The sequence below is a fragment of the Anas platyrhynchos genome, chromosome 8 (genome assembly GCF_047663525.1).
Source record: "Anas platyrhynchos isolate ZD024472 breed Pekin duck chromosome 8, IASCAAS_PekinDuck_T2T, whole genome shotgun sequence".
Taxonomy (NCBI): Eukaryota; Metazoa; Chordata; class Aves; order Anseriformes; family Anatidae; genus Anas; species Anas platyrhynchos.
The window spans coordinates 39,627,264-39,652,405 of NC_092594.1; the positions used below are offsets into that span (position 1 = coordinate 39,627,264).

General features: G+C 42.6%; 1 protein-coding gene across 5 annotated transcripts; it reads left to right on the forward strand.

Moving 5' to 3' along the window:
* The first annotated feature begins 1,633 nt into the window (after positions 1-1,633).
* Positions 1,634-21,442, forward strand: LHX8 (LIM homeobox 8). Of its 5 annotated transcripts, XR_011810999.1 has the most exons (10): positions 1,920-3,264; positions 3,346-3,513; positions 3,864-4,022; positions 7,240-7,361; positions 8,898-9,118; positions 9,587-9,690; positions 12,688-12,783; positions 13,893-14,076; positions 16,183-16,270; positions 21,208-21,442. XR_011810999.1 is itself a non-coding variant. In XM_072041772.1 (9 exons), the coding sequence occupies exons 2-9, from the start codon at positions 3,433-3,435 to the stop codon at positions 15,000-15,002; spliced, it is 1,044 nt and encodes a 347-aa protein (XP_071897873.1). In that variant the 5' UTR covers positions 1,634-1,754; positions 3,346-3,432; the 3' UTR covers positions 15,003-15,533. The 5 variants fall into 5 exon arrangements, 4 of the variants coding, with proteins under 4 accessions (XP_071897873.1, XP_027319039.2, XP_027319038.2 ...); XM_072041772.1 differs by lacking the exons at positions 1,920-3,264; positions 16,183-16,270; positions 21,208-21,442 and adding exons at positions 1,634-1,754; positions 14,926-15,533; XM_027463238.3 differs by lacking the exon at positions 21,208-21,442 and having other exon boundaries at positions 16,183-16,387.
* The last annotated feature ends 3,700 nt before the right edge of the window (positions 21,443-25,142 follow it).

Genomic DNA, 25,142 nt, shown 5'->3' on the forward strand with positions numbered 1-25,142 from the left:
CCCGGCCCAGCCGCGACGGACTGTCTGCCCCCGGCAAGTTCCCTTCCTGTCCCGTCTCTCCCTGCTGACAGCCCGTCGACGAACCTGCCGCCCCTGCGGCGCTTCAGCTGGTTCCCACGCGTGGGGCCCGCGGGGCGCTGAGAGGCGCGATTAAAGCACCATCCGAGCCGTGCCTCCCTCCGATGTGCATGGAGCACAAGGGAGACGAGGGCGCGCAGAAGCTGGCGATTCACTAAACTCTGTGTATCTACGTGCTTTCATCTTCTCAGAAACGATGCTGTGCTAGGAATATTCACTAAAATAGCGAGGGCGCGTAACTGTGAAATGGTGAAGTTTTAGACTGGACTTTGGAAAGGTAGGGGACAAAAGCGTACAGGCGAAGCACGGGTGGAGTCCGGATAGCCAAGCCCATGCGCTGTCCGCGTCCATCCCCATGTACACACTAGCATTTCTGACCTCTTCTCGGAAAGAACTCTTCTCTCCAACAAGCTCGGCAAATACATTCCCTTCTTGCGAAGCACCCCCAGCCATAGCAATACCCAAGCTCCGCTACCTGTCTCCGCAAGGCGCGTTATCCTCCTGTCCCTCCGTGGCTCCTGCGCCGCCAGGGCCTCCGGGGCCGCCGACCCAGCCGGCCTCGGGACGGAGGATTCGGCCCGCGGCTCCGCGCAGCCCTCGGGGCGGTCGTGGGCGAGCCCCCCGAGCCCCGCACCCCAGCGCGGGAGCGGCGGGTCCGCGGCAGCGGCAGGGACCGAGGATGTGGGCGGGGGGCTGCCGCAGGGAGCTGGGCGGGGGGGCCGCCAGTGCATCCGCGGCTTTCCCCATCGCCCGCTCGTCGCCTGGCGGAGCCAGGCACCGAAAACAAGAAACACTGAGAAATCTCCCGTACACTCTGTTTTTACTCCAGACACACGATTTACTGCTGCACGTTTGCTATTCCCGCGGGGAACAACGCCCGTATTGATTTTGTTGTCTCCGACTGCTATATTTGTCTTGGAGAAAAGGTGTACGCATATAGAAAAGGTGTTGTTTTATCGAAATCTAATATTCAGCCGTCCGCGAAACGCGCACAAGCACTCTGAAATAGCGCGGGGAAAGGACCGACGCGCAATAAACGGCGCTGCTCCGGCCCTGCAGCGGGGCAGGTCTCGGGGTTGCACGCCGGCACTACCCAGGCCTCTCTATCCCGTTTCCTCCACGGCACATTTCTTTGGATGCCCCCAGACCAGACGATCGTTTTCTGTTGCGCCGTCTAGAACGGACGATAGCTCTAATGCCGTACCTCTGCTGGTCACGGACGGAGAGAGCCGCGGAGAGCGGGTCCCCGCGGGCTCCGTCCTGACTGCGGCTGCGGGCCGAGCCCGACGCGGGCGAGCTCGTCTCCCGGCCGGAGCCCGCGAGGCACTCGTCTCCGCAGCACTCGGCCAGCGGCAGCCCAGGTCGTTCCGCCGCGGACGGGGAGCAGAGGGGGCCTCGCGGGAGTCCCGAGAGGAAACCACTGTGCGTGGCTCCCGGGCTGGGACCGGGCAGCTCCGCTGCGCGCCCCGATTCCGATTCGCAGCGGCGATTCCCGGGGAAGAGGAAAGCTTCCGGCAGCCGGGGTCCCCGCACGTCGCCCTGCGGTGCTGTGCCGGTCACATCGCGGCGGCGCGGGCCCTCGAGATCCCCCCGCCATCCGGTCGGCGCGACGGGCACACGGCGGCCCGGGCTGGGGACGGCATGGGCAGCAGCCTGAGCCCCACGGGGAGATGCCCGTAAGCCGTTTCCAGACGAGCGAGGAGGGCCGGGCTGGGGCGTCCCGGGACTGACAGGGTCCCCCGTCCGCCAGCGAGGACACTCGGGGACCCGACGGGCGCGTCGGACCCTCCCGCTCGGCGTGCCCGGGGCGGGGAGCGGGAACGGAGCGGGAACGGAGCGGGAACGGAGCGCGCCCGCGCCCAGCCCCGGCCGAGACAGCCAGCTCCGCCGCCCCTGCGACTGGGCTGGCTTCCGTCGCGCCATCCTAAACCTCGTCGTAGTCAGAAAAGAGCGCTACTTGCCTGCCAGTCTGAAAGACTTTGTTGCGGCAGCAGCTGTTAGGGATCCTAAGACTAAATTTAAGCGAGACTCGGTCTAGGGTCAGATCAGTTTTAGCGCTGGGCAAACGAGAGACTTACTAGGGACGTTCACTAAGGCTCGGCGCCGCCACGCAGTCAACTACAGTCGCACAGATTCCAGATTCGGGGCCTAGAATTTGAAACAAAAATTTCGGGGGGTGGGGGGAAGAGCAAGTATTACGGGGTTAGTCCTTTCCTACAACGTTTCAAAAGCAGAATTCTGTTTTATCAAATTTAGTATTTCCAACCGTCCGGGAAGCTTGGTTTATGGAAACGTCACAAAATGTCTCACATCTATCGTCAGAGCAAAAACAAAAAGAGAGGGAGAAAAGGGTGGAAACATAACGAGAAGTTTAATTAAAAACACCTGTCTAGTTAAGTACGTGCAGAGAAGCAGATAGCCCGAATATTTACCTCACCTGCGATGGACAAGCTGTTGCTTTATTCCCCTGAAACGTCCCGAGTACGCTAGCAGTATTTGGTTTGGGGGGGGGGGGTGGGAGGGGGACGACACGACACACACACACTCTCTGTGGGGAATGTGTACGCGGAAAAAGCATACAAGTAACCCACAAGTAACCCCCTCCGCTAAGAAAAATGTTCTAGTTCTCCGGAGAGATGTGAACAGCCGGCTCCTAGAAGCCTCTGTCCACAGCGTGAACAAAGACACGGATGTTAATTAGCAACATCCGTGATCTTTGAGGCTTAATTTCAGAACCGGAGTAATGCTACAGCCTTTGGCCAGCTCAGATGTTCTCTCTTTAGCTTAATGAGAAAGGTTTTGTAATGGGACCTTGGAAACGCAGAGAAGTGTAGAAACAGCAAAACAGATTTAGGAGTTGTGAGCCTCTCTAAGCTATACGAATGCGATCGGGCTTTAGGTTTCAGCAGGACGGAAAAACCTTTCCCGTTCACACGTAGCCTTTCTGTCGCGTTTTTCTTTGCTAATACGGAGAGAGATGTAACTCGAATCTTTGTTTAGACTGGAGGGAGAGAGAAGCCGCAGCAAACGCTGAAGAGAAACGGGAGGGGCGGGGGTGTCCTCTGGTGTTTTTTCTTTTTCTTTTTTTCTTTTTTTTTTTTTTGGCTGGCTGAACAAAACCTGGCGCGGGCTCTCTGGTGCAGATAACGATCTCGCTCTGTTCAGAAGGCGGGTTTTGCGCAGGAGGTGAGGCCAGCGAACCCGCGGAAGGCAGGTCCCCGCGCGGCAGGGTCCACCCCCTTGAAAACAAAACTTTTTTTCCTGCAGGCGCTGAGAGCAGAGACCCGGAGCAGGGTCCCCGGAGCAGCCTCATCGCGCCCCCGCCGCGGAGCTGGTATGCGGTAGGGTAGTGCCATGTATTGGAAGAGCGACCCGATGTTCGTGTGCAGGCTGGATGACAAGGATCTTCCTGCGCTCGGCGGCCCCTCGGAGAAGGTGAGCGGGGCGGCGGCGCAGAGGGAGCGGGCGGCGGTCGCCCGGCGGGGGCTGCACGGAAGCGAGCGCGGCGCCGGTGCCCGGTGCGGGGCGGGTCCCAGGCGGGAGCCCCGTGCCGGCTGGCGGGTTCCGCCTCTCCCCGCTCGAGTCTGGGGGTCCCGGGACCGCCGGCTGCGCCTGCTTGGCGGAGAAGCGCTGGCTCCCGCCGCGACCGTCAGCGGAGAGGCTCCGGTCGGGCCCTGCAGGTGCTCGCATGCGTGCGGGCCGGGACGGCCGGAGCTCCCCGCCTCTGCCGGGCGAGACTGGCCGCCGCCAGCGCTGACAGCGGTCTCCCGTGCGCTCCCCCGTAGGCGAGCCCCGCGGCGGCCGACGAGGACTCCTGCTCTTCCTCCGCCGCGCTGTCGCCCTCCTCCTCGCCACGGTCCATGGCCTCGGGCTCCGGCTGCGCCCCCAACAAGTGCGTGTGCAGCAGCTGCGGCCTGGAGATCGTGGACAAATACCTGCTGAAGGTAAGAGCGCCCGCCGGCCCCTGCCCTTCGGGCTTGGGTTCCGGCCTGACCTGAGACTGCAGCGTCTATACCGAGACCCGCGCCGCCCCTCCGTCGGCACGGGGCCGCGGCCGCGGAGGCCGAGCCCGCGGGGGCCGGGCGAAGCCCCGTGCCCGGCTGCCCTCGGCCGGGGGGAGCGCGGCGTCCGCCCCCGGGCGGTGCGGGGAGAAGCTCGGCCGGGCCGCGGCGGGCGGCGCTCGGGACGGCGGAGCCTGGCGCGGCAGCGGCGTCCGGCGCCTCGAAGCCGTGCTGGCTCCCGGCACACAGGAAGATCCTCGGAAACCGAGCTCAACGAGAAAACGCGACAGCGCTGCGAGCGGATAAACGAGCTCCAAGGAAACATGCCCCCTTTCTCTCGCTTGTCTCCGAACCGCTTCCCTTCGTCGCTGTTACTTTGGCAGTTAGCATCCGTAACGTTTAGCACGTTATTTTGGCTGCAGCCGAGACCGTATGCCCTTCGGCTTGCAGATGTGAGTAGAACTACTGCAGAAACGGCACTTAATGCCATGAAGCTAACTGCACACGTCTGTGAGGTTTGGGCCTTTCAGGAAAGCTGAAGTGGTATTTATGTTTTGATAACAGTTTTCTGTTTTGGGGCCGCTTTTTCTCGTGTTCTCTATGAGGAGCGTGAAAGAACACTGTTCAGTACATGGTTAAGTTTCTGGTTGTGCTTTATGCTCCCGATTAAGCAGTGGTAGCACGACCCATTTTTTATTAGCTATTTTATAATATTTTTTTTTTTAGTGTGATGCTATGAATCTAAAGGCAAAAAGTACCTATTCAGAAGCGTGGAAGTGAGCTACTCCTCTAAAACGTGTTCTACTAATATCTGTAGAAGAAGGAAATCTGTGTGATTGCAGAGCAGTTTTGCTAGTCTTAGCATTCAGGACTGAGCAAGATTATTTAAAATCGAAAACGTGGTGGTCTCTAAGTATAAAATTTAAGGCAGCTGGGAGGTGGCTATTTTCCTCTAGAATTCCAGCCATTAGTTTTCCTGGATCAGAGTCTTGCCTCTCCACTTTCAAAAGTGAGATTAGAAAATTCTTCTTTCAGTCACTTGATTGTAATAGGTGAAGCTTTAAACGAAGTCATATATCCTGCAAAGAGAAAGTTGATAGCACCACTGAAAACATCAAAATAATCTGTTTAGATCATTTGCTTTAGATCTCAGTGGTGATAAGAAGGTCAAAGGAACGTGTATGTCAGGTTGGCATTCATTTAAAACAAGGTTGTTGCAGTTCAGGAAAGCTGTATATCATTTGTGCTAGTAAACCCCAGTCACCGTTGCATTAGGCTGGTTTTGCACACGAAGTGTGCTGTGGAACTGGGAGCAGAGCTGACAGAAATTGGTTCTGGTTGCATTAACTCCAGTGATATTTAGGTAGGTCATTTACATCACTGTTTACATCACTGTCTTCTGCCTGAAAAACTGGGATAGTGTGGCTTGGAGAGAAAGATTTCTAAATGATTATTTAGACTTCAAACTTTATTCCCTTCTGTATATAGGTGGTAAAAGAAATCTGTGGTGGGAGCCTGGTAATCTTGCTGATCATCAGCAGCGTGTATTCTAATTTCAGCCCTATAAATTAACAAATAAGAAGGTAGAAGGATGACATCAACCTGGGCATGTAACAAAGCTACTGATTTCTTCTATGGAAGAGCATTAGCCTCTCAAGAGCAGTCAGTGCAACGAGCTTTGTCTTGTGGGATGTCAGCTTGTGCCTTGCACCGCTGATGCTGCACGGAGCTGTGTGCCAGCAGCCTGGCTGTGCATGGGATCCCGTTGCCTTCTCTAGGGATCCTGGTGTGGGCTGTAGTGGGCGTCGCCTGGCAAGTCTTTGTGTGCAGAAGCACTGGGTGGGCTTGGTCTGGCCCAAAAGCTGCTGTCCTGTGTCTGTCTGCAGTGCATCCATTTTAAAGAATAGTTGTGAGGCTCAATTTGGTGACAGCTGTTATCAACAGTTTCACATTATACTGTGGTGAAAATTTGTCAGTCTATGAAAATATGGCTGCCAACAAGAATAAATCTTGTGGGAGCATTGAGCAGCTGCAAGATGTAATATTAAAACCTCAAGAATGGCTGAAATAGACTTTTCCAGCCTGATCTATAAGATTTGATACCTTACTTTCTCTTTCTCTGTGGCTTGTCTGGCAGCATTTTTATGAAAGGAACATCCTGGATTATCTCAAATCTGCTGTTTTGCCATTCACAGTATATGGGCTGAAGTTCTTAATGTTTGCTATAGGATGAGAAATGGACACAGGACACTTAAAAAATGAAAATTCATATATCTCAACTTTCTGGTTGCTTGCTTTATGTAATTTCTCCTATAAAATCTAGAATTATATAAACACCTACTACTTAACTTCTGTGGTCAGTGGGAGTCTTAGGTTTTCAAATCACGTTATTTAGCTGGTGTGTAATGCACAACATGTTCATGACAAAGAATTTTCTTTATAAGAATGAAGAAATGAAAATTCCACATAAATTATTTGCCCAAAACTTATACATGGCTTTTCAAAACTCCTGATTGGCTACTGCTTTCCATGACTATAACTAATTTCACTGCGGACATTACATCTTAAACAATTGTTGAATTTGCTATAAAAAAAAAAAACTGCTGATGTGTTGAAGCTCTTCAATCCATTCCCTAACTTAGCTTTATCAGAAATTGGCAATTGATGATATGGTGTATTTCTACTTGACAGACCATGTTGTTTTGGTTTTGCTTCGGTACTTTCATTTTAAAATTTCAAATCACTTTGCAAAGTTTGTTATTTGTTAAGCAGGAGTTTCTGCTGACTGGGAAATAGGAGCGTGTAAATTAGCAGTAAGGTCATGTGAGGCCAAAACTTGCTCTGTTACTGTAATACTGAGAATAGAACTGGTCACAAAATACCTGTGTAGAACTTGAATCTCTTGCTTCCTCTTCCTGTGCTTTTAATTACAAAGCCATGAAAGCATTTTCTGAAGACCTTTGTCAAATTCATTAGCCCCTAATATGCATGCAGTTCTATAGGCAGTTTTGCCTTGAAGATAAATTTTCTGTGAATCACAATATTTGTTGTTTATAGTTTTTTCTGTTTGTATGAAAAAAGAGAAAAAGGCCTTCTGCCACTACTATTAGTGTTTTGTATTTACAAACTGAAAGGCATCTTTCTTTTGGTGTTCTTGCAGGTAAACGACCTCTGCTGGCATGTGCGCTGTCTCTCATGCAGTGTCTGCAGAACGTCTCTAGGAAGGCATACCAGCTGTTACATCAAAGATAAAGATATCTTCTGCAAACTTGATTATTTCAGGTATATCATGTAGCAATATAATTTTGTTAGATAAAATATCACACTTCCTTGTCAGGTTTTGCTTTGTCTGTAACTAAAATGTGTGTTTAGACTATCTTTATATGCATTTTTTTTTCTTGTTGCCAGTTTAAGTAATTGAACTACTGAGTTGGTCTTTTGTTTGTTTGTTTTGTAGAGGGATTTGGGAAACCCCCAGTCTGCCTGATGTACCTACATACCAAGTCCTTTTTTTTTCCTTTAAGTTATGCCTAGCTACTGCATTTATAGAATAATTTACCTCTGTACGCAAGGAGGGTGGAAATGTTAGTCAAAGTCCCTATCAAAATAAAGTTGTAAATCTATCATGTGCAATGTAAAAATTGTGTAAACGTGTAAATCTATCATAGCATTACCTAAGGGCGATTGAGAATACAAGGTAGAGTTGAGATGGTTTTCTGTTCGGACTATCGCTCTCACTAGTATAAGACATAGGATATCCCATGGAAATACTAAAACAACCCGAAATAAATCTCTAAATCTTTAAGATGGTTGCAGCAGTTATACCTTTCTATGATCAATTTGATTTAAATGTGAAATGCTCTTCAAGATTAATTTCTGATCATGTAAGGAAGAATATTATTAACTGTGGCTAGCATTAAAAGACTTTCTGGCCCCAGTACTTAAGACATCAAATGTTCAGTTCAGTAAGCAGGGAAAAAAAAAATTGCTGTTAATTTTGGTGTGACCGCTAGTACTTCCCCATACCAAAATATTTATGGGATTCTTACCTGTGTAGTGAATGGATTATGGTCAGTTTTGACATGGAGGGAGGGAGCAGGTTGAGTACTGCAGGCATTTGGAAGAACAAAATACATTTTGTGGGACTTAAAATCTTTGCAGACTTTTTTTTTTTTTTTTTTTCAGAATGCTTATACATAATTCAACATATCCTGGTTGCTAGTTTTCTCTTGAAAGAGCAATATTCTACAGTAGCGATGTAAATATTTGTCCATATTTGAATTTCTTTTAAGGATGAAAAATCATAAACATGATGGTAATTAAGGAAATGACTCTGGAGATGTAGGGTCTCCCCCTTTTGCTAAAAGGGTCAAAATGATTAGTGAAGGATGATAGAGCTAAATTATTTACACATTACAGTAATGTGAAATATATTTGAATAAATGGGAGGATTTTGAATGTGAGGTCTGCTGTTTTTATCTCCCACTGACAGCTTTTGAAAGAGATTGTTTTTGTAAAAGGAAAGATGAAGTTTGAATTCATTTTATAGCTTAGATGTTTTGCTCTTTGCCTTAAGGAAATCATTAACTTCTGAAGTTCAGTAGTAGTCTTGCCTTAAGATTGCACATACAGACTTGTTGATTTTGTTGCAGTTAAAATGCAGTTATGTAGTCCTCCTAGTTCTGTGTGGTCAATGTACTTGGTGTGGATCTCAGCTGAACTTCCACATCACATAGACACTGACACTCCTGGGGTGACTGTTTTGCCCAAGATGGTTAGTGTCTGAGATTTTAGCCTTCTGTTGGCCTTTGTTTGCAGGCGGTATGGCACCCGCTGTTCCCGCTGTGGGAGGCACATTCATTCTACTGACTGGGTCCGGAGGGCTAAAGGAAATGTATATCACTTGGCGTGTTTTGCCTGCTTCTCCTGCAAAAGACAACTTTCTACTGGAGAGGAATTTGCTTTGGTCGAAGAGAAAGTCCTTTGTAGAGTACATTATGACTGCATGTTGGACAATCTGAAAAGAGAAGTTGAAAATGGTAACATCCAGCTTTTAAGAACTGTTTGTGGCTTATTTTTAATTAAATTGTTGGGTTTTACTTCATCTTCCTTATTAAAAGAGGTAATTATCTAGCTTTACAAAGGCTGGAAGCACAGGTTCTTGAATTAAAATAATGTGCAAATTATTTGATGTATAAAAGTTATTTTTTTCTTTTTGTTTTGAGTTTGTGTAACTTGTTTCTTATCCCAAGGAAGAGAAAGTAAAGCATGTCTCACTGATAAAATGTCGTGTGGGTTCTATGCCTTCCATTTTTTGCAAGGGAGTTAATTGGGGTGTTATGGGTGATGGTGCCAGATCAATTTAATTTGAGCAAAACAATTTTTTTTCAAGATGAAATTCAGCTGGTGAGCTACTGTTAGTTACTGTTGGAGGACAGTCTGATTTATGAACAACATAATTTGAATGCTCAGGATACAACAGCATTGTTTTCTTTTTAATGCTTCAGGTAATGGGATTAATGTGGAAGGAGCATTGCTAACAGAACAGGATGTTAATCATCCAAAGCCAGCAAAAAGAGCTCGGACCAGCTTCACAGCAGATCAACTCCAGGTAAATGCAGTGCTAAAAACTTGAGTATTTCAGATTTATGCAGGACATAACTCCTGAACTGATAGGAAGACAGATGTGAGGGGAGGTGGGGAGGAGAGAGAGGTTTGTATGCTTTAAACTATTTCATAAACTATCAAGACAGAGCATGTTTCTGGAATAGTTTGTCAGTTTCAATGGTTTCATATGAAATAGTTATCCTTCAAGCTTTTTTTTTTTTTTCTCCCCTGAGGGCAGCTGGTAATCCTGCAGAGTGGAAACAAAAAGGTTGATTTTTTGATTGCTTGGTTTACATCTATTTGATCAGACATTTACATCACTACACATAATGGAGAATATTTTTAGAATTACATAGCATCAAGAGTTATGCTAGAGATGGGTACTGTATGACTTAAAGACATTAAGAGGCAAGAAACCTGGATTTTGTTGTGTACAATAAAGACCGTAAAAGTGTGTGTTCTCAAAATGGGTAAGTATTCTGGGTTCCTGCTGATATTCATGTGAACACAGCTCAAGTCTTGTCAATTAAATTTTTCTTGTTTCTCTTTGGTTTATAAAGAAGATGAGCAGTAGTTGTCATTTCTCATCACCATTGTTTCATCTAAAGCATAATTCAGCATCTAATTCATGTCAATACTTGCTTTTTAGATCACATTACAGTCTTGGCTATATTTATATGCACTAGCAAGATAGACTATCAATAGGGACTCATCCTTGCTCTCCTTCCTTCTCTTCCCCTTCTCTCAGCCTTTACAAAATGCTTCACAGGCATACTAATTCTCAAAGTATCTTTTGAGCTTTGCTGCTGCCTGTTAAAACATACTCTGTAGTCTTGGTGTCATGTTTCAAGAGCCTAGCTTTGGTATTTAATGCTGCATTTTTTTTTCTTTTTTTGGGGGGGAGTGGGGGGAACAGGGGACTTTTTCACAGAACTGGGTGGAGTAAAATACAGGAAAAGTGTATTTAAAGTTATTGGCAGCAGTTCTCTTACTGTCTAATTTGTTCTTGATCATGCATTATTGAAACACATTTTTTCAATATCTCATTGTACTAGCTCAACCACTAGTTATATTCCTTTCCATTGTCAAGATGAAAGGGAAGTGGGAGCCTAGGAAGTCTGAAAGTATCAAATAAAAACTCCTTGTAGGGTCAAGCCTGCCCTGAAGGGGGAGGGATGGGGACTGCCTGCATCTGCTCTGCTTTCAAGGCTTTTTATTGTTGCTATCTTGGCAAGAGTTAGCTCTGGACTGCCTCAAATATGAGTAATTTCTCCCTCTGGATCACCAGCTCACTAAATTAGAAAAACACCATGACCAGGGCCATGACCAGCTCCCTATGAAAAGGGTAGTAGTGAGACCAGACTTAGAGGCTTCAACCTGTAGTGGGAAAGAAGCTACAACATTCTCCCTAATTCTAGCTACACATCCCCACATTCAGTTTATAACGTATCTTCAGCAAGTTTCTGGATGCACACTGCCACTACACTACCATTGTGGGTTTTTTTTTTTTTTGGTGTCTCAGTCTAAGTTCTATCTTGTCAGCCTGTCCTCCTCTTGTCCATGGTAAAAACAGTTGAGGGAAACTAAGCAGAGATATAATAACATGTGCATCATTTAAGCAGCACTGTATAACAAGAAGTGGCTGTTCAAAGCTTGGTTTGCTATTTCACCCATGACCTGAGACAAGGGCATAAAAAAAAAAAACTGAAAAGGGCATAAGGCAAGGATGTAAAGCTTGAACTTCTGCAGAAGGGGGTCTGTCTTTTCCAGCACCAACTGAATGGGAAATAGTTCCAACTGATTGAACAGGAACTGTATTTGGGGCTCCTCCTGGTTTGACATCAATGAAACTTTCATGTTCTCTTTTCCTGTTTTAAATAGATTGTTACCTACTTCAGTGCATGTGTGATCTTGTAAGGCTTCTTGTTTTAAGACACTTGCTGTCTGTTCAGTGCCTCAGTCTCTGTACCTTTCCTTGATATAAGACTTGATTTCCAGTAAGAGAAGTATCAGAGGAAAGAGCCACTGTCAGAGTGGCAGCGTGTAATAGTATGCTTTGTGAAGTATTCCGTGTTCAAAAGAGTATCTGTGCTCTTTGTCTTTGTATGGAATTCAGTTGGAAAGTAAATAGTTCCAACACTTCTGAACGTGAAGAGTAGTAGTAGTCTGAATCCTTCAAATAAGCAGAATATGCAGACCATCAAGGGTCAAGATACAGAAATGAGAGACTAGTTTACCAAGTTGCTAAAGAAATCCCACAGAAATATAAGTCTTACTTCCTTAAATAAGGTAAACTCTTACAGGCTTCAGAGTTGTTCAGGATGCAGGCCAGGTTGATATCTCTGCTTCATCCTTCCTCAAAAATTGTAGCTGATATCATAATGACAAGTGTTCTCTTCAGTCTTCATTAAAAAGAAGAATCCAACCAAGCAGTTGCATAGTGCAGGTCAGTCAGGGTGGAGCGTGTGTGTCTCTCATTAGTGAAAAGTAAACGAGGCACAAAGATCTTCCAAGTTGCCTGCATCCTCCATGTAGCTGAGAAGAGGATTGAGTTGCTCCATATAGTACAAGATGCCAATAGTGATTGACAAGTTCAGGAAGGCCAGTCAAAGCTCATTCCTTCCTTATGCTGTGCACTGTGGTCTGATGCTTAAGATGTTTTCTTTATCAAGCATGTTTGAATCACTCTACAGTGGATTTTCTCATGCAATCACAACAGAACACTTTGTCTATGTTTGGCTATTTCCAAGCAGAATTCATTTCTTTCATTTCTCAAAAATGTCTTGATTCAGATAAACAGAAAAGGAGGCTTATATTTTGGATTTGTTTTTTGCAGTTTTTTTGTTTGCCTAATGTACTGGGGACTGTCTGGAGACTAGTGGTTAAAGCAGTTTCCTGAAAGCATTGAAGGAGGAGGGTAATAGTCTGAGAAGAGTCTATAACGTCACTCTCAAGACTGCACAAAAATAAAAACTTGTAATCTCTTATCTTTCTTTTTCAGGTTATGCAAGCACAGTTTGCTCAGGACAACAATCCAGATGCACAAACACTTCAGAAACTGGCAGAAAGAACAGGCCTGAGCAGGCGTGTTATACAGGTGATTGTGCTAAATTACTTGACTAGCAATCTGATACTCATCCATTGGGAATGCTCGATGATAAATCAACAATAGCAATGTAGTTATTGTGAGATTTAAAAAAATCTAATCTGGTGGTTTTAATATAACTTTGGACAACTTCCTTAGTCAGGAGTAGGTCTAGAACCAAAGTGCTGATTTGGATGATTTGCTGTAGTCCCCTTGTGTTTTGTGTGGAGGATTATTTATCTTCCAGGAAGAAACTTCTTAGCTTAAATAGTATATACATTGGCACTAAGCTTTTTCTAAATATAAAATTGTGATTTCAGTAGCCTGTTCTTAAGAGCTACACTCCTTGAAAATGGCTTGTGATATGTAACACAGACGTGAGGATTAAGGATCTAGTGATTTAAGTATCTAGTGGTATAGAGAGCAGAGTTGAAATATATGCCTAACCAATTCAAAACTGTGAGAAACACAAACAGATTCTTACTTTGCTTGAAGATGCCTCTCAGCAATCATTACGTTCATGCTCTTTTTGCGTACAAATATTTTTACATATGATATAATTTATACATTTTGTTGTAAATAAAAAGAAACTTGCAGTTCCCTTGTCTCAACCTAGCTCAGAAGACTGACAGCGCTTCTGTAGAAGCGAGGTATCTGGTAGCTGTGATTAAGCTTTTTAAAAAGTTGAAGCTTGCTTGCTTCTCAGCATGAAAAAGTAAAACTGGTATCCTGTGAAAATCTGTTCTGCGGCCAACAGTGTTCAGGCGTAGATGGCTCTGTCCAGTTGTGTGTCTGGGGGCAGCAGTCTAAACTGTGCTGCTGGGCTGTTGTGGGTGCTGCTCCTCAGCCCAGCCAGGCACTTGCCTCAGGAACCATGCAGCCCCTCCCAGTGCCTGTTCTCTGCCTCTGCGGGCTGCTGGTTGCTGCAGAAGCTTTCCTGACTTTTCTGCATGTGCTTAAGTCACCATGCGGTCTTAGAGTGGATATTTCTTCTTTTGGACTGTCAGTGTTATGTTGAAGGCCAAATTAACTGATCTGAGTTTTTTTTTTTTTTTTTATCAAGTTCATGTCAAAGCAGAATGCAATTGATCAACATGATGTAAATTTTTCCCCCTTTTCAGGTGTGGTTTCAAAATTGTAGAGCACGCCATAAGAAACATGTTAGTCCAAATCATTCATCTACTGCTCCTGTCACAGCAGTTCAGCCCTCCAGGCTGTCTCCACCCATGTTAGAAGAAATGGCGTACTCAGCATATGTACCCCAAGATGGGACTATGTTAACTGCTCTACATAGTTATATGGATGGTAGGTACAACAACTTTCCATATCCAAGTAAAATCATTATTGACTGTAGCGAGAACAGTTTACCAAGCATCAGTTAAAGAAGCTTACTGATTTATCATTTCTAGTATTCTTTATAGAATATCTCAATACTGTATTTGCTGTCTGTGCCTCATTAAGAAGTGTGCCACTTCTAGCAATAGTCCTTCACTGTAATAGTGCAGCTGAAAATCTGTGTGTGAAGACCACTTCTTGTACTTCCTCCAAACTGTGAATGTTAGTAATAAGAATTCAAACACTTTAAAGTATTTGTGGTGTATTTTCCCCCATATTTAATTTAAGTGAAAACTGTTCACTATCCAGCCCCCAACTCTTACCCCATGAATTGTATGTGTACTAAATCCAGCAACTGCACTGAAAAACTTCATCTTCCTTCACAGTGATGCACAGTGGGTGGGGGAGTGGAGGTGGGAGGAATCTGGTTTTCAAAAATGTTTGTGATTGTGTGGTGTTTGACCTGGCAAGTCAACTTTGTCTCCTACTTATGATTAGGAGAGACTGAAGGGTTTGGAAGCACTGGACTCTGAGCTGCATGTGTGGCCTGAGTTCATTCTTCTCAAAAACAGTGGTGTAAGGTGGGCTGTGGATGAAGGCGTGTGAACACTGGGCCCAAAGTGCGGGGTTGGTGGAAGTGTCTGTGATGCCAGCTGGTGCCTCCTGGTGTCAGACTTAGCTAGAAAAACAAAGCTTGCTTAGTTGGTTGAGGACTAGTAAACCGTTACTTACCCAGTGGGTTTCAGTAGCTAATTTACTAGCTAATAATCTTTTTCTACCTCCAATGAAGTTGACCAGTAAATCTTTCTGTCTTTGTAGCTCATTCACCTACAGCTCTTGGACTCCAGCCTTTGCTACCCCATTCAATGACACAACTGCCAATAAGTCATACCTAATTCCTTTCTGTCAGGGATATAAGCTATTAAGGATGTAATCTTAAGTCATTTATTGTATATGAAAAATATCATTGGAAAGATATTAATGTTAACTTTTTATTTAACATATAAAGCATTTTCAAGACCACTTTTGCTGCCCAGGTATGTAAGTATGTATTTAGCCTGCAAGACACTTTTATGGATTCTGCATAAATAAATATTACATTGTTTACAAGCCTTATTAAACACCTTTTTGTATTGTCTGGAAGTAGTCCACTCTAGTTATGTATTTGTTAATTTATTTGTCATCAAAAGAGCACTTTGCCTAAAAGAAAGGACTGACAATTGTGCAAAATGTTTACAATTATTTGTGAAATTGTAGTTTATCATTTTAGTTTGTATCTGTAAGTTATTGCTAAAAGTATTACCTGTATTTGAGTTGTATACAGCCTATATGTTAAAGCTTATTTCTGTGAGTTTACAAAAAATTTTGTTGCAAATATTTTCAACGTGAACTAAATAAAGTTTCTGCTGTAGCATGCTAAGCAAAAATGTTGCTGTGTTTATGGCTGCACTGTGATCATTTGTGAAGCGTTTAACTTAAATCTTCATATTTTAAGAAAAGGATGCTGGTATACTTAGGCTGCACCAGATTCTTTCAGGTGTGTTCATCTGCCTTATCTGATTTTAAAAGTCCTTCTAATGAGTTTAAATTTGTCTTGAAACACCTCAGATAAGTACTCCTTTAATGTAAGTATACACAGCAGTGCTTCTCCTGAGGGTGAAGGTGCACACCTGCAGTGTGAGGGAAATTGTGGATATACAGGGCAGATTTTAACTGTGACTGAAGTTAGTAAGTGGAGGAACTAAATTTAAATCCGCTTTAGTATTTGATATTTGTACTAGTTCAGTTTCTGATTTTTGTCAGGGTTTCTGCCTTCCAATTTTGCTAAGCAGGAAGATTACTTAAGTATTACATATTAGTCATCTGCATTTTTAAAGTAACATCTAGTTCAGTATTTTGACTGACCTGTATCAAACTGCATGTTAATAGAAATAGGAATTCTGTCAAATACTGGAAAGTATGCTGTGTTTAACAGTTGCTGTGCTAAGTCTTAATGGAAAAGTATGTTTTGACATGCTGATTTGATGGTTAAAGGTTAGCGTATACCATGAACTGAACTGATTTTTGTCTTCACAGACTAGTTTCCTTCCAGGATTTAAGACGGGTAGATCCCATCTGCACACCTAAACTCTACTTGCATCAGAAGGAAATCATACTTTTGAAGGTGTGTGTGTGTCCTTTTTTCCTCTCCAACTGAGTTAGCATCTCTAATGTGTCAAATTTCGTAACTGTTCTGGTCAAACAATTTCAATGTGTTAATAAAAGTAATATTCTCCCACCACAGGAAGATGATGGCTTTTAAGAGTATAATTTAAATGCCAAGCTTTGAATTATTCATGTTCCATAAATTAAATGTCAGCACTATTTGCAGTGCTACACACAGATGCTCAAGTTAATCTGAGTAGCAAAAGTAATCTCTTTGCACTGGCACAATGCTTTTTCTAGGCTAGTATACCCTGCCACAATGTCTCACAAACAATGCTTAAGACACAGGGTGTTGTAGAACTTGACTGACTTTACATTTTCTTCCAACATGTCACTGAAATTCTCTGGGTGGAACATTGACCTGAATGCATCACTTTCAGTACCTAAGGTAGCCCCATATATCTGCATGATACAAAATTGTATGCATAGCAGTAGACAGAAGTTCTTGTTTTGTTGTCTGATATGTAAGGACAGGACCTTAGGGTAAGGACCTTATTGCTAAGGTTTTCAGTTAAATGTTAACTGATGCTAATTTAGTTCTTAATACAAATTGGTAATGTAAAATACTACTCAATTGTCATGTTTTTATAATGCAGCTTGACTTACACATAATCTCTTTCTTTAAAAAAAAAAAAATAATAATTCTAATTTGAAGGACGTAAGCAGCTTCAGGTTCCTTAAGACAAAGTAAGGACAGACCTCTTTATGAAACATCCCATTCTGTCTAGTTCCACAGTTGGAGTAGGATTAAAGTAAACAGTGAGCAATTTCCTCACTTCCAAATGAAAATAGGAAGCAGGAGATATTTTTGGCTACTGTGAAGTGATGAGCAGCTATTTATAAAGTGAGACTGGGGAAATGTGGAGTTGAAAATAGGAAGTTCCAGGAGAGGATCTGGACTTTGAGCATTGCCTTTGAGAACATAAGACCTGTGCTACTGGCCTGCCTTGAATAGGCTGCATGGAGTAGACAAGGTGTATGGAAAGCCAGGAGTCTTAGTCTGGTGCTCTCAGCTGAAGCTGTTGCTGTACCATGACTTGCAAGTTTGAATGCTTTTTCTTTTTTTCTGCTGGTTGTGTGCTCACTTGCATTTTTGATAGCATGTACTGCTGAACTCCTCTGACACTGGAGCTGTTCTTACTGCTTCCTGCTGCTTTAAAAGAATAACACACTGCTTGGCTGAGAAAATTTGTGGGATGCATTTACAGGAAAAGAATGTGGCTATTGCTGCAGCAGGAGCATAAAATAGTATGTTTAGTGTCTGTTAGGTTCAATGTATTTGACTTAAAATTGAAAAGCAATGTTGTATGAAATAAACTAATTCACAAAATAAATTGGTTTTAACATGTGACTTAGAAGTGATGTATCTTGAACAGAAAATAATGTAGAGCTGTGCTTAGTGCTCTACTTCTTGGGTTATTTTGCAGAAAAACTCATTCATCCCTCTGGTCCTAAACTGTTCAGCCTACAAGGTAGAATGGCACTTCATACAAACTACACTGAAACTTAGCAAAGAAATCCAAAATGGAACTAATGATGTAAAATGTCTTCTGCACCTAGAGGTTCTCAAATGAAAAAATGTCACTAACAAAATCAAAGCTCTGTCTTGAAAGTACTGAGAAGACTGGCTATCAACTTCCAGTCCTCTTTCCCTTTCTTTCCTCACCTATATAGCCAATACGTTCTTGGGGATGGCTCGTGTATTACTGTGTGTCAGGACAAGTAACTGTAACTACACTGCAAAATACAACTTAAAATTCATTATATTCAACCTGTTGTGGGAAGAGGGGAAAATACAGATGAAAAAATCTATGCAGTACAAGTTTCATAAGATCTGTAAGGGACATCTGCTATTAGAATTTAGTAGTTCAGTTTGCAGGGTACAGAAGCAGGATATAGAAATATCTATTGCACTAGAATCTTCAAGATCCTTCAGAGATATTTCAAACTTAGTATTTAAATACTGGGATATAAATCCTTTGAAACTGTCTACTCAGTGGAAGTATGTTTTTTTCATAACACAGACAAATCTGAGAAGTTCTTGGATATTTTCTAGTCTACATTTCAGTCCAATGAACAAATACTGGTCATAGAGAAGTTAGTCTAAACTGTTGTTAAATGTCTCCAATGTTAACATTTTTTACAGAACCATCAGGAAATCTGGCACTTAAAATTAATAAAAATAAAAAAAATATATATTTTTCTCTACCAAGCAAGTCTGATTCATTGAGTTTTCCATACTAAGTTGCATATGTGAATTGTCTAATTGTTTCTGTTCTGGTTTTGTCCATCTTCTTGAAGCACAGCTCAGTTTTAGCAAAGCCCTTAATGGTGCTCAGCAGGAAGATTAGGGCATATAAATTGCTCATTGCTATGTGTTCCGGGATGATGACTGCTTTTCTTCTAATAGCACTACACTGCACATTCTATTTGTGACCAGCTCTTATTTTGTCTCCTGTTTACAATTCTCCATAGATTATTGCAGCCTAGGTAAACAGCTTATATTTTGCCGTACTGAATTTCACCCCACTTCTTTATTACTATTTCTCTAAATTGTCAATCATTCTGAATCACAGTTCTGCATTCCCCAGTATTGCTTGTTTTGTGTTGTCAGAAAATTCACTAAATCTATTTATACTGTCATCCAAATAATTAACTAAATTACTGACTGGAGCCTGATTCTTCTGTAATTCCATTTTTTAAATAGGAGAAGGTATCATTTGAGTTGCTTGCAGCTACTTTCAAACTTTTCTACCCAAGGTTATTTCTATATCTTGCCTGTGTCAGAATGTGACATGTACAGCATCTTGATCACCCATACAGCTGTTACCCTTGCCAAAAGGACTCTGGGTCGACTTGATAGTCTTGCTGTTTGTATTGTTGATTCTGTCAGTCTGGTTAAGATTTTCTAATTCTCAAATAAAATAATTAGACTGAAACTAAACTATGTTGTTGAATTCCCTGGCTTTCTTCTGCCCATTCCCTAAGATCTAAGCACTGAGTGTCTCTTAAAAATGAGCTAGTAATTTGTAAATGTTTCTGTCTAGTTCTACAGTCCCAGGATGAAGTGCAGCAGGTCCAGTCTACCCAAAAACATTTAGAGTGAAACTTCAAGAGAGTTCTTGTTGACATTGGCCCTAACTTGTTCACAGACTATTTTTTTTGGTCAAAGCTGATGCAGTAGAAGGTCTAGCATGCTATTCCTGTATTCACTGACAGAAGTTTTAACTCAGAGCAACCAGTCAACACCAGCTTTACTCTTGCTTTATTAATAAAAGTACAAATACTGTTTTCTTTACCCTTGATGACATTTGCTAGTGCTTTTTTGTCTCATTGTCCAGAAGTTCACGCTGTTTTATATATTTGCATTATGGTAACCATCACCTGTTTTTCTGTATTCCTTCTGCGTTGAAGAGTTGCCTAAAGTCTAGGCAAATTGATCTTCTTACACTTCTACCTTTATTTATTAATTTTCTGCATGTGTGGGTAACTTATTAATAGTTGTCACTTATCAATAATTGTCCTTTCTGAAGTTACTGATGATTCCTGTATGTTCTCCACTGTCTAGGACATTTTACAGCTCAATTCTGGATTTGTGGTGTGCCTTTTTGACCCCTTGTGTTTATCTTGCAACCCATTGCTCCTTAGGACACACACAGTGATTTTATAAGTATGGATAGTCAAATGGGTGTTTGAGGGATAACATTGTTGTGGCTTCCAGAAATACTTTGTAGGCATCTGTACTTTTGTCTCCCTCTTCCTTCTCTTTTTTTTTTAACTTGCATCACATTTAGTCTTATTACTGACTCAAAAGCCAGAACAGTCTGACAGATGAATTTGATTCTATCCTTAATTCAAATGACAGCTGTTCATTATGTCTTTTGTATAAGTGTATATGTAGCCTGCTGTAACAATTGAGGTGATCTTTTCCATTCTTTGCTGCAGTAGTGGCGCTGAGTAACAACCTAGAAATGCTTCTAGTTGCACCGTAGGCTGGTGCAGAGCAAGAATGTGGCCTGCTGCCTGCTGCCTTAGCACTGACAGCCTCTGCTAAAGGGTTGTGTTATTCCACACTGCTGATTTTCAAACACAGTTCTCATTACGGTAGTGTACACTTAAACTCTAAATATCCAGCTGTTTCATATGAACTTCCTGGGCAACTAATTGGGAATAATCTGTGCACCTGCACCAGAAATATCTTACAAGTTCAAAAAATTAACATAAAGAATTTAATTCCGTGTATTATTGTTGTTGCTAGTTACCTTTTAACCCCAGTTCATTCTAGAATTTAAGAAAACAAAAAAGCAACTGGTTTGTCATACAAAGACTTGAGAACTAACAGCACCTTAATCTTTGCTTACTAGAAAAATTAAAATAATTTATCATTAATTTCAGTGGAGGAGAAAAAAACACTGGTTTGGTTGGTTTCTAAAATCCATAGCTGGTTGGATGATTCTCCAGAGTAGTGACATCTATGGACAGACAAAGATAGTACAACATTAAGACTGGAAACAACTGCTTTCAATTTCTTGATATACACTGAAATATATGCTTATACTTTTTTTTTTTTTTAACTCTCCCATTTCCTTTAAAAAAAAAAAAACATGTTTTGTTACTCAAAACATGATGATCAGTTTTTTAACTGTCTTTCACATGTTCTCAAGTTGAACATCAAAGAACAAGGTACTGTTTTGGGTATCCATTGCAATAGTGCACTTTTATCTGGCTTCAATACATGGTAATGGAATGCAATTCTAATATCAGTTTTAAAGCGTGACCTTCACAGAATCAGAATCATGGAACAGCTGGGGTTGGGGATGGACACCTCTGGGTCCATCTGTTTCAACCTCCTTGTTTAAGCAAAGATCCTCAGCAAGTTGCCCGTACCTCTTCCAGATAGCTTTTGAAGATTTCCAAGGAGCCAAGGAGGAAACTCTGGGGAACCCAGAACTGGACACAGCACTCCAGGTATGGCTTCACTAATGCCAAGAAGAGTGGCAAGATCACCTCTCTTGACTGTCTGGCAATACTTTGTCTAATGCAACCAAGAGCACTGTTAGCCTTCTTAACAGTAAGGGCACACTAGGGCTCATGTTCAGCTTGGTGTCCACCAGGCCTCCCAGGTTCATTTCTGCCAAACTGCTTTCCAGCTGGGTGCTACCAGCATGTCCTGGTGCTGGGGTTGTTCCTCCACAGGTGCAGAACTTTTCACTTCTTGTAGAATTTCATGAGATTCTTGCCAGACCACCTCTCCAGCATGTCAAGGTATCTATGGATGGCAGCACAACCCTCTGGTGAGTCAGCCATTCCCCCTAGTTTCATGTTTTCTGCAAACTTGCTGATGGTGCACTCTACCACATCATCCAGATCATTAAGATGTTAAACAAGGCCGACCTAGTATTGACACCAGGGGTACTTGACTTGTTACTGGCTTCCAGCTAGGTTTTGCACCCCACTGACTGCTACTTTCAGGGCTTAGTCATTCAGCCTGTTTTTGATTTTTTGATCCACCTTGCTGTAAGCTCATCCAGGCCATACTTCAACAGCTTCTCGAGAGGGATCTTGTGGATAGTGTCAAAAGCCTTACCAATGTCTAGGAAGACAATATCCACTGCTCCCGCCCAAATCCATCAGGCTGGTTACAATCTTCTGTTGCCTTATGTAGCTATCCTTGCTTCAAGCAGAATAGTTTTTCTGTTAAGTTATAACAGGACACTTTTTCTCAGTTACAACTTATGTTGTAACTAATGTTCTCCCAATTAGGAAATACTGAGCCCAGAACATGCCCTCCATTTCTGGAGGGTAAAAGAAACAGGAATGCTGTAGGTACTTAGATTGTGCTTTCTTCAGCCCTTCATATTTGAAAAAGCAGGTATGTTTAGGATTACTTAGAACAGCATAATCTCAAGCTCTGGAGGTGTACATTTGTTATAAGACCACCCATTACTTTAAAATTGTTTACAGATTTTTTTCAACAAGTCTGGTAGTAATAACTGCAATACAAATGTATGATAACTGATTTTACTCTCTTGTGGGGAAAAGCATTATTATAGGCTGATATGCTGTATAAACTTAAGTTAAAGACTTGATGAGTCATTCTTAGTTCTTCCACATGTGCTAAAATGACCCCTATAAAATGTTTCCTTCCCTCTATTTTAAATAAATTGCACATCACAAATATTCTCCAAGAGAAAAGTAATTCTTAATTCTCATATGCATTCACTCTCTATCCTAGTGTCCAATGTTATCCCCAGCTGGCTCATCATCAACACTTAATCTTTCTAACTCTATTTAGGAGTGGTGATTTTTGTACTCCACATTTGATCCTGATTTAGACAATCTTAAACACACAGAATCGAATGGCTTTAAATGTGATCTTTTATGAAAGCAATTCCAGGGAAAAGGCGGGGGGGGGGGGGGGGGGGCAGAATCTCTTAGTAGAGGAGATTTTTAAATTTGTAAAACCTTCAGGGATTGCACCAGACTTACCTGGATCCTTTTCCAGCAAAACTTTAAGAGGAAGAAAGTAAGTATTCCCAAAGAAGTTGCTGAAGTGATTATATTTCCTCATCCCTGAACATACATAGTTTCAGCCAACGTTTCTATTGACAAACTATAATGTGGTTGATCATAGTAGTAATATCTATAAGCCTTGCATGCTTAGTTTGCTTTGAATGGAGATTACATTCCCCTTCTAACCCCCCACCTTTTCTACTTTTTTTGTTCTGAGTGCAGAAACTTCTGCATTACTTACATTTGACAGACTTCCCAAGAGATTTGCATCTCACAGAGTTGGATCAACAATAAAAAGAGACATAACTGAAAATCACTAGACATATGAAAAGGTATTTAAAATGTTGAAGTACGAGTTGTGATTTTTCTCTTTTTTTTTTTTCTGAAAGCTATCCATCTTCTGTTTGAAATAGTATTGGCTACAGTATGTGAAACCTTGAATAGAATACAAGTTAAGCTAAAAACTGAATATTTCGTGTGTCACGTGACCAAATAAACTCTGCACCAGTCCAGCATTTGCACAATGCTAGTAGGTCGGTCTATCCACTAATATTGCTTTTATAAGCTGCATTCAACAGTCATAATAGTGCAAGATTTATTTTCAAAGTAATCCAAATACAGCATCAATAAAAGAGTCATGCTATGTATTGTATCCTATGGTTTTAGAAAGCTTTACGTTATCTACTTACAGTTAGAGATCACATCATCTTGCTAACGTTTGTTTGGTTTGACTTATGTTTCAGATACAAGACTAGCAGAATTAAATCCCTGCTTATTTGTAGGTGTAAAAAGTAGTATGGTGCTCTCAGTTTCTGGTAAAGTGTTGTCATCCAAACATTTATTTTTAATTTCTATTTTCAATTAGTTTCAAGTTATGCATTTCAATTAGAAAACAACACACCTTGTAAGGCAAGCAAAGCAACTCTAATTGTTTCTTGCTATGTCTTCTGAACAACTAGCAACAGAGGAGACTGCTTTGACCAAGAATATACAACGTGTTTTGATATTTCTAGATGCAGGAATCTTGGTGCCACCTGACTGGGCTGCATTGTAACCACTAGTCTAGTACCATTGACTCTTCTCTTGACATGGATCAGACCCAGTAATAATGCAGAATGACATTCTTTATCTGTAGCCTCCAGACTGCTCTCCTGCAAAAAGATTTTTCAGTAGTTGATTTGGCTTTTTTCCAATAACTTTAGCTCAATATAACTCATGTTTTCACTATATTCAATGATTATGACAAATATACCTTGAATAACTTGTTTCTGGAATGCCATTAATTTGCTTTCATGAAGTAAGCTGAAACATTGAGGTTGCAGTCACATGGAAGACTTCTCAAGAACTGGTGCTCACTGAGCTGTCCTGCCATCATCCAGCAGCTAGGAGAGACTTATCACTCTACTACCATAGAACAGATCATCTTGGACAAAACATATGGATAGATGTTAGAGTTTCCTAAGTAATAGGAAAGCTAAAAGTCAGCTAATTTTGTGTTGCATTGCTGTGTTGCAGCATCCGTATCAGAAACACTGTGACCAGCAGGGCTAGGGAGGTGATCGTCCCCCTGTACTCGGCTCTGGTGAGGCCGCACCTCGAGTACTGTGTTCAGTTCTGGGCCCCTCGCTACAAGAAGGACATCGAGGTGCTTGAGGGGTCCAGAGAAGGGCGACGAAGCTGGTGAGGGGCCTGGAGAGCAAGTCCTATGAGGAGCGGCTGAAGGAGCTGGGCTTGTTCAGCCTAGAGAAAAGGAGGCTCAGGGGTGACCTTATCACTCTGTATAAGTATATTAAAGGAGGCTCTAGCGAGATGGGGGTTGGCCTGTTCTCCCATGTGCCTGGTGACAGGACGAGGGGAAATGGGCTAAAGTTGCGCCAGGGGAGTTTTAGGTTAGATGTTAGGAAGAATTTCTTTACTGAAAGGGTTGTTAGACATTGGAACAGGCTGCCCAGGGAGGTGGTTGAGTCACCATCCCTGGAAGTCTTCAAAAGACGTTTAGATGTAGAACTTAGGGATATGGTTTAGTGGGGACTGTTAGTGTTAGGTCAGAGGTTGGACTCGATGATCTTGAGGTCTCTTCCAACCTAGAGATTCTGTGATTCTGTGATCCAGTCCTTATAGTGGAGCAGAGTTATTACCTAGAATATAAGGTATTTATAGCATATACAAATCCCAGCTTTTTTAGAGCTAAAAATGCAAGCTCTCCTGGATGATGTTATTTAGTGGTTTTGTTCCATAGCTAATGCCTTAGTATATCTAAGAGGAAATAATTTATCCCTCTCCTGCTAGAAGTACACAGGCACAATTAAGTACGAGGA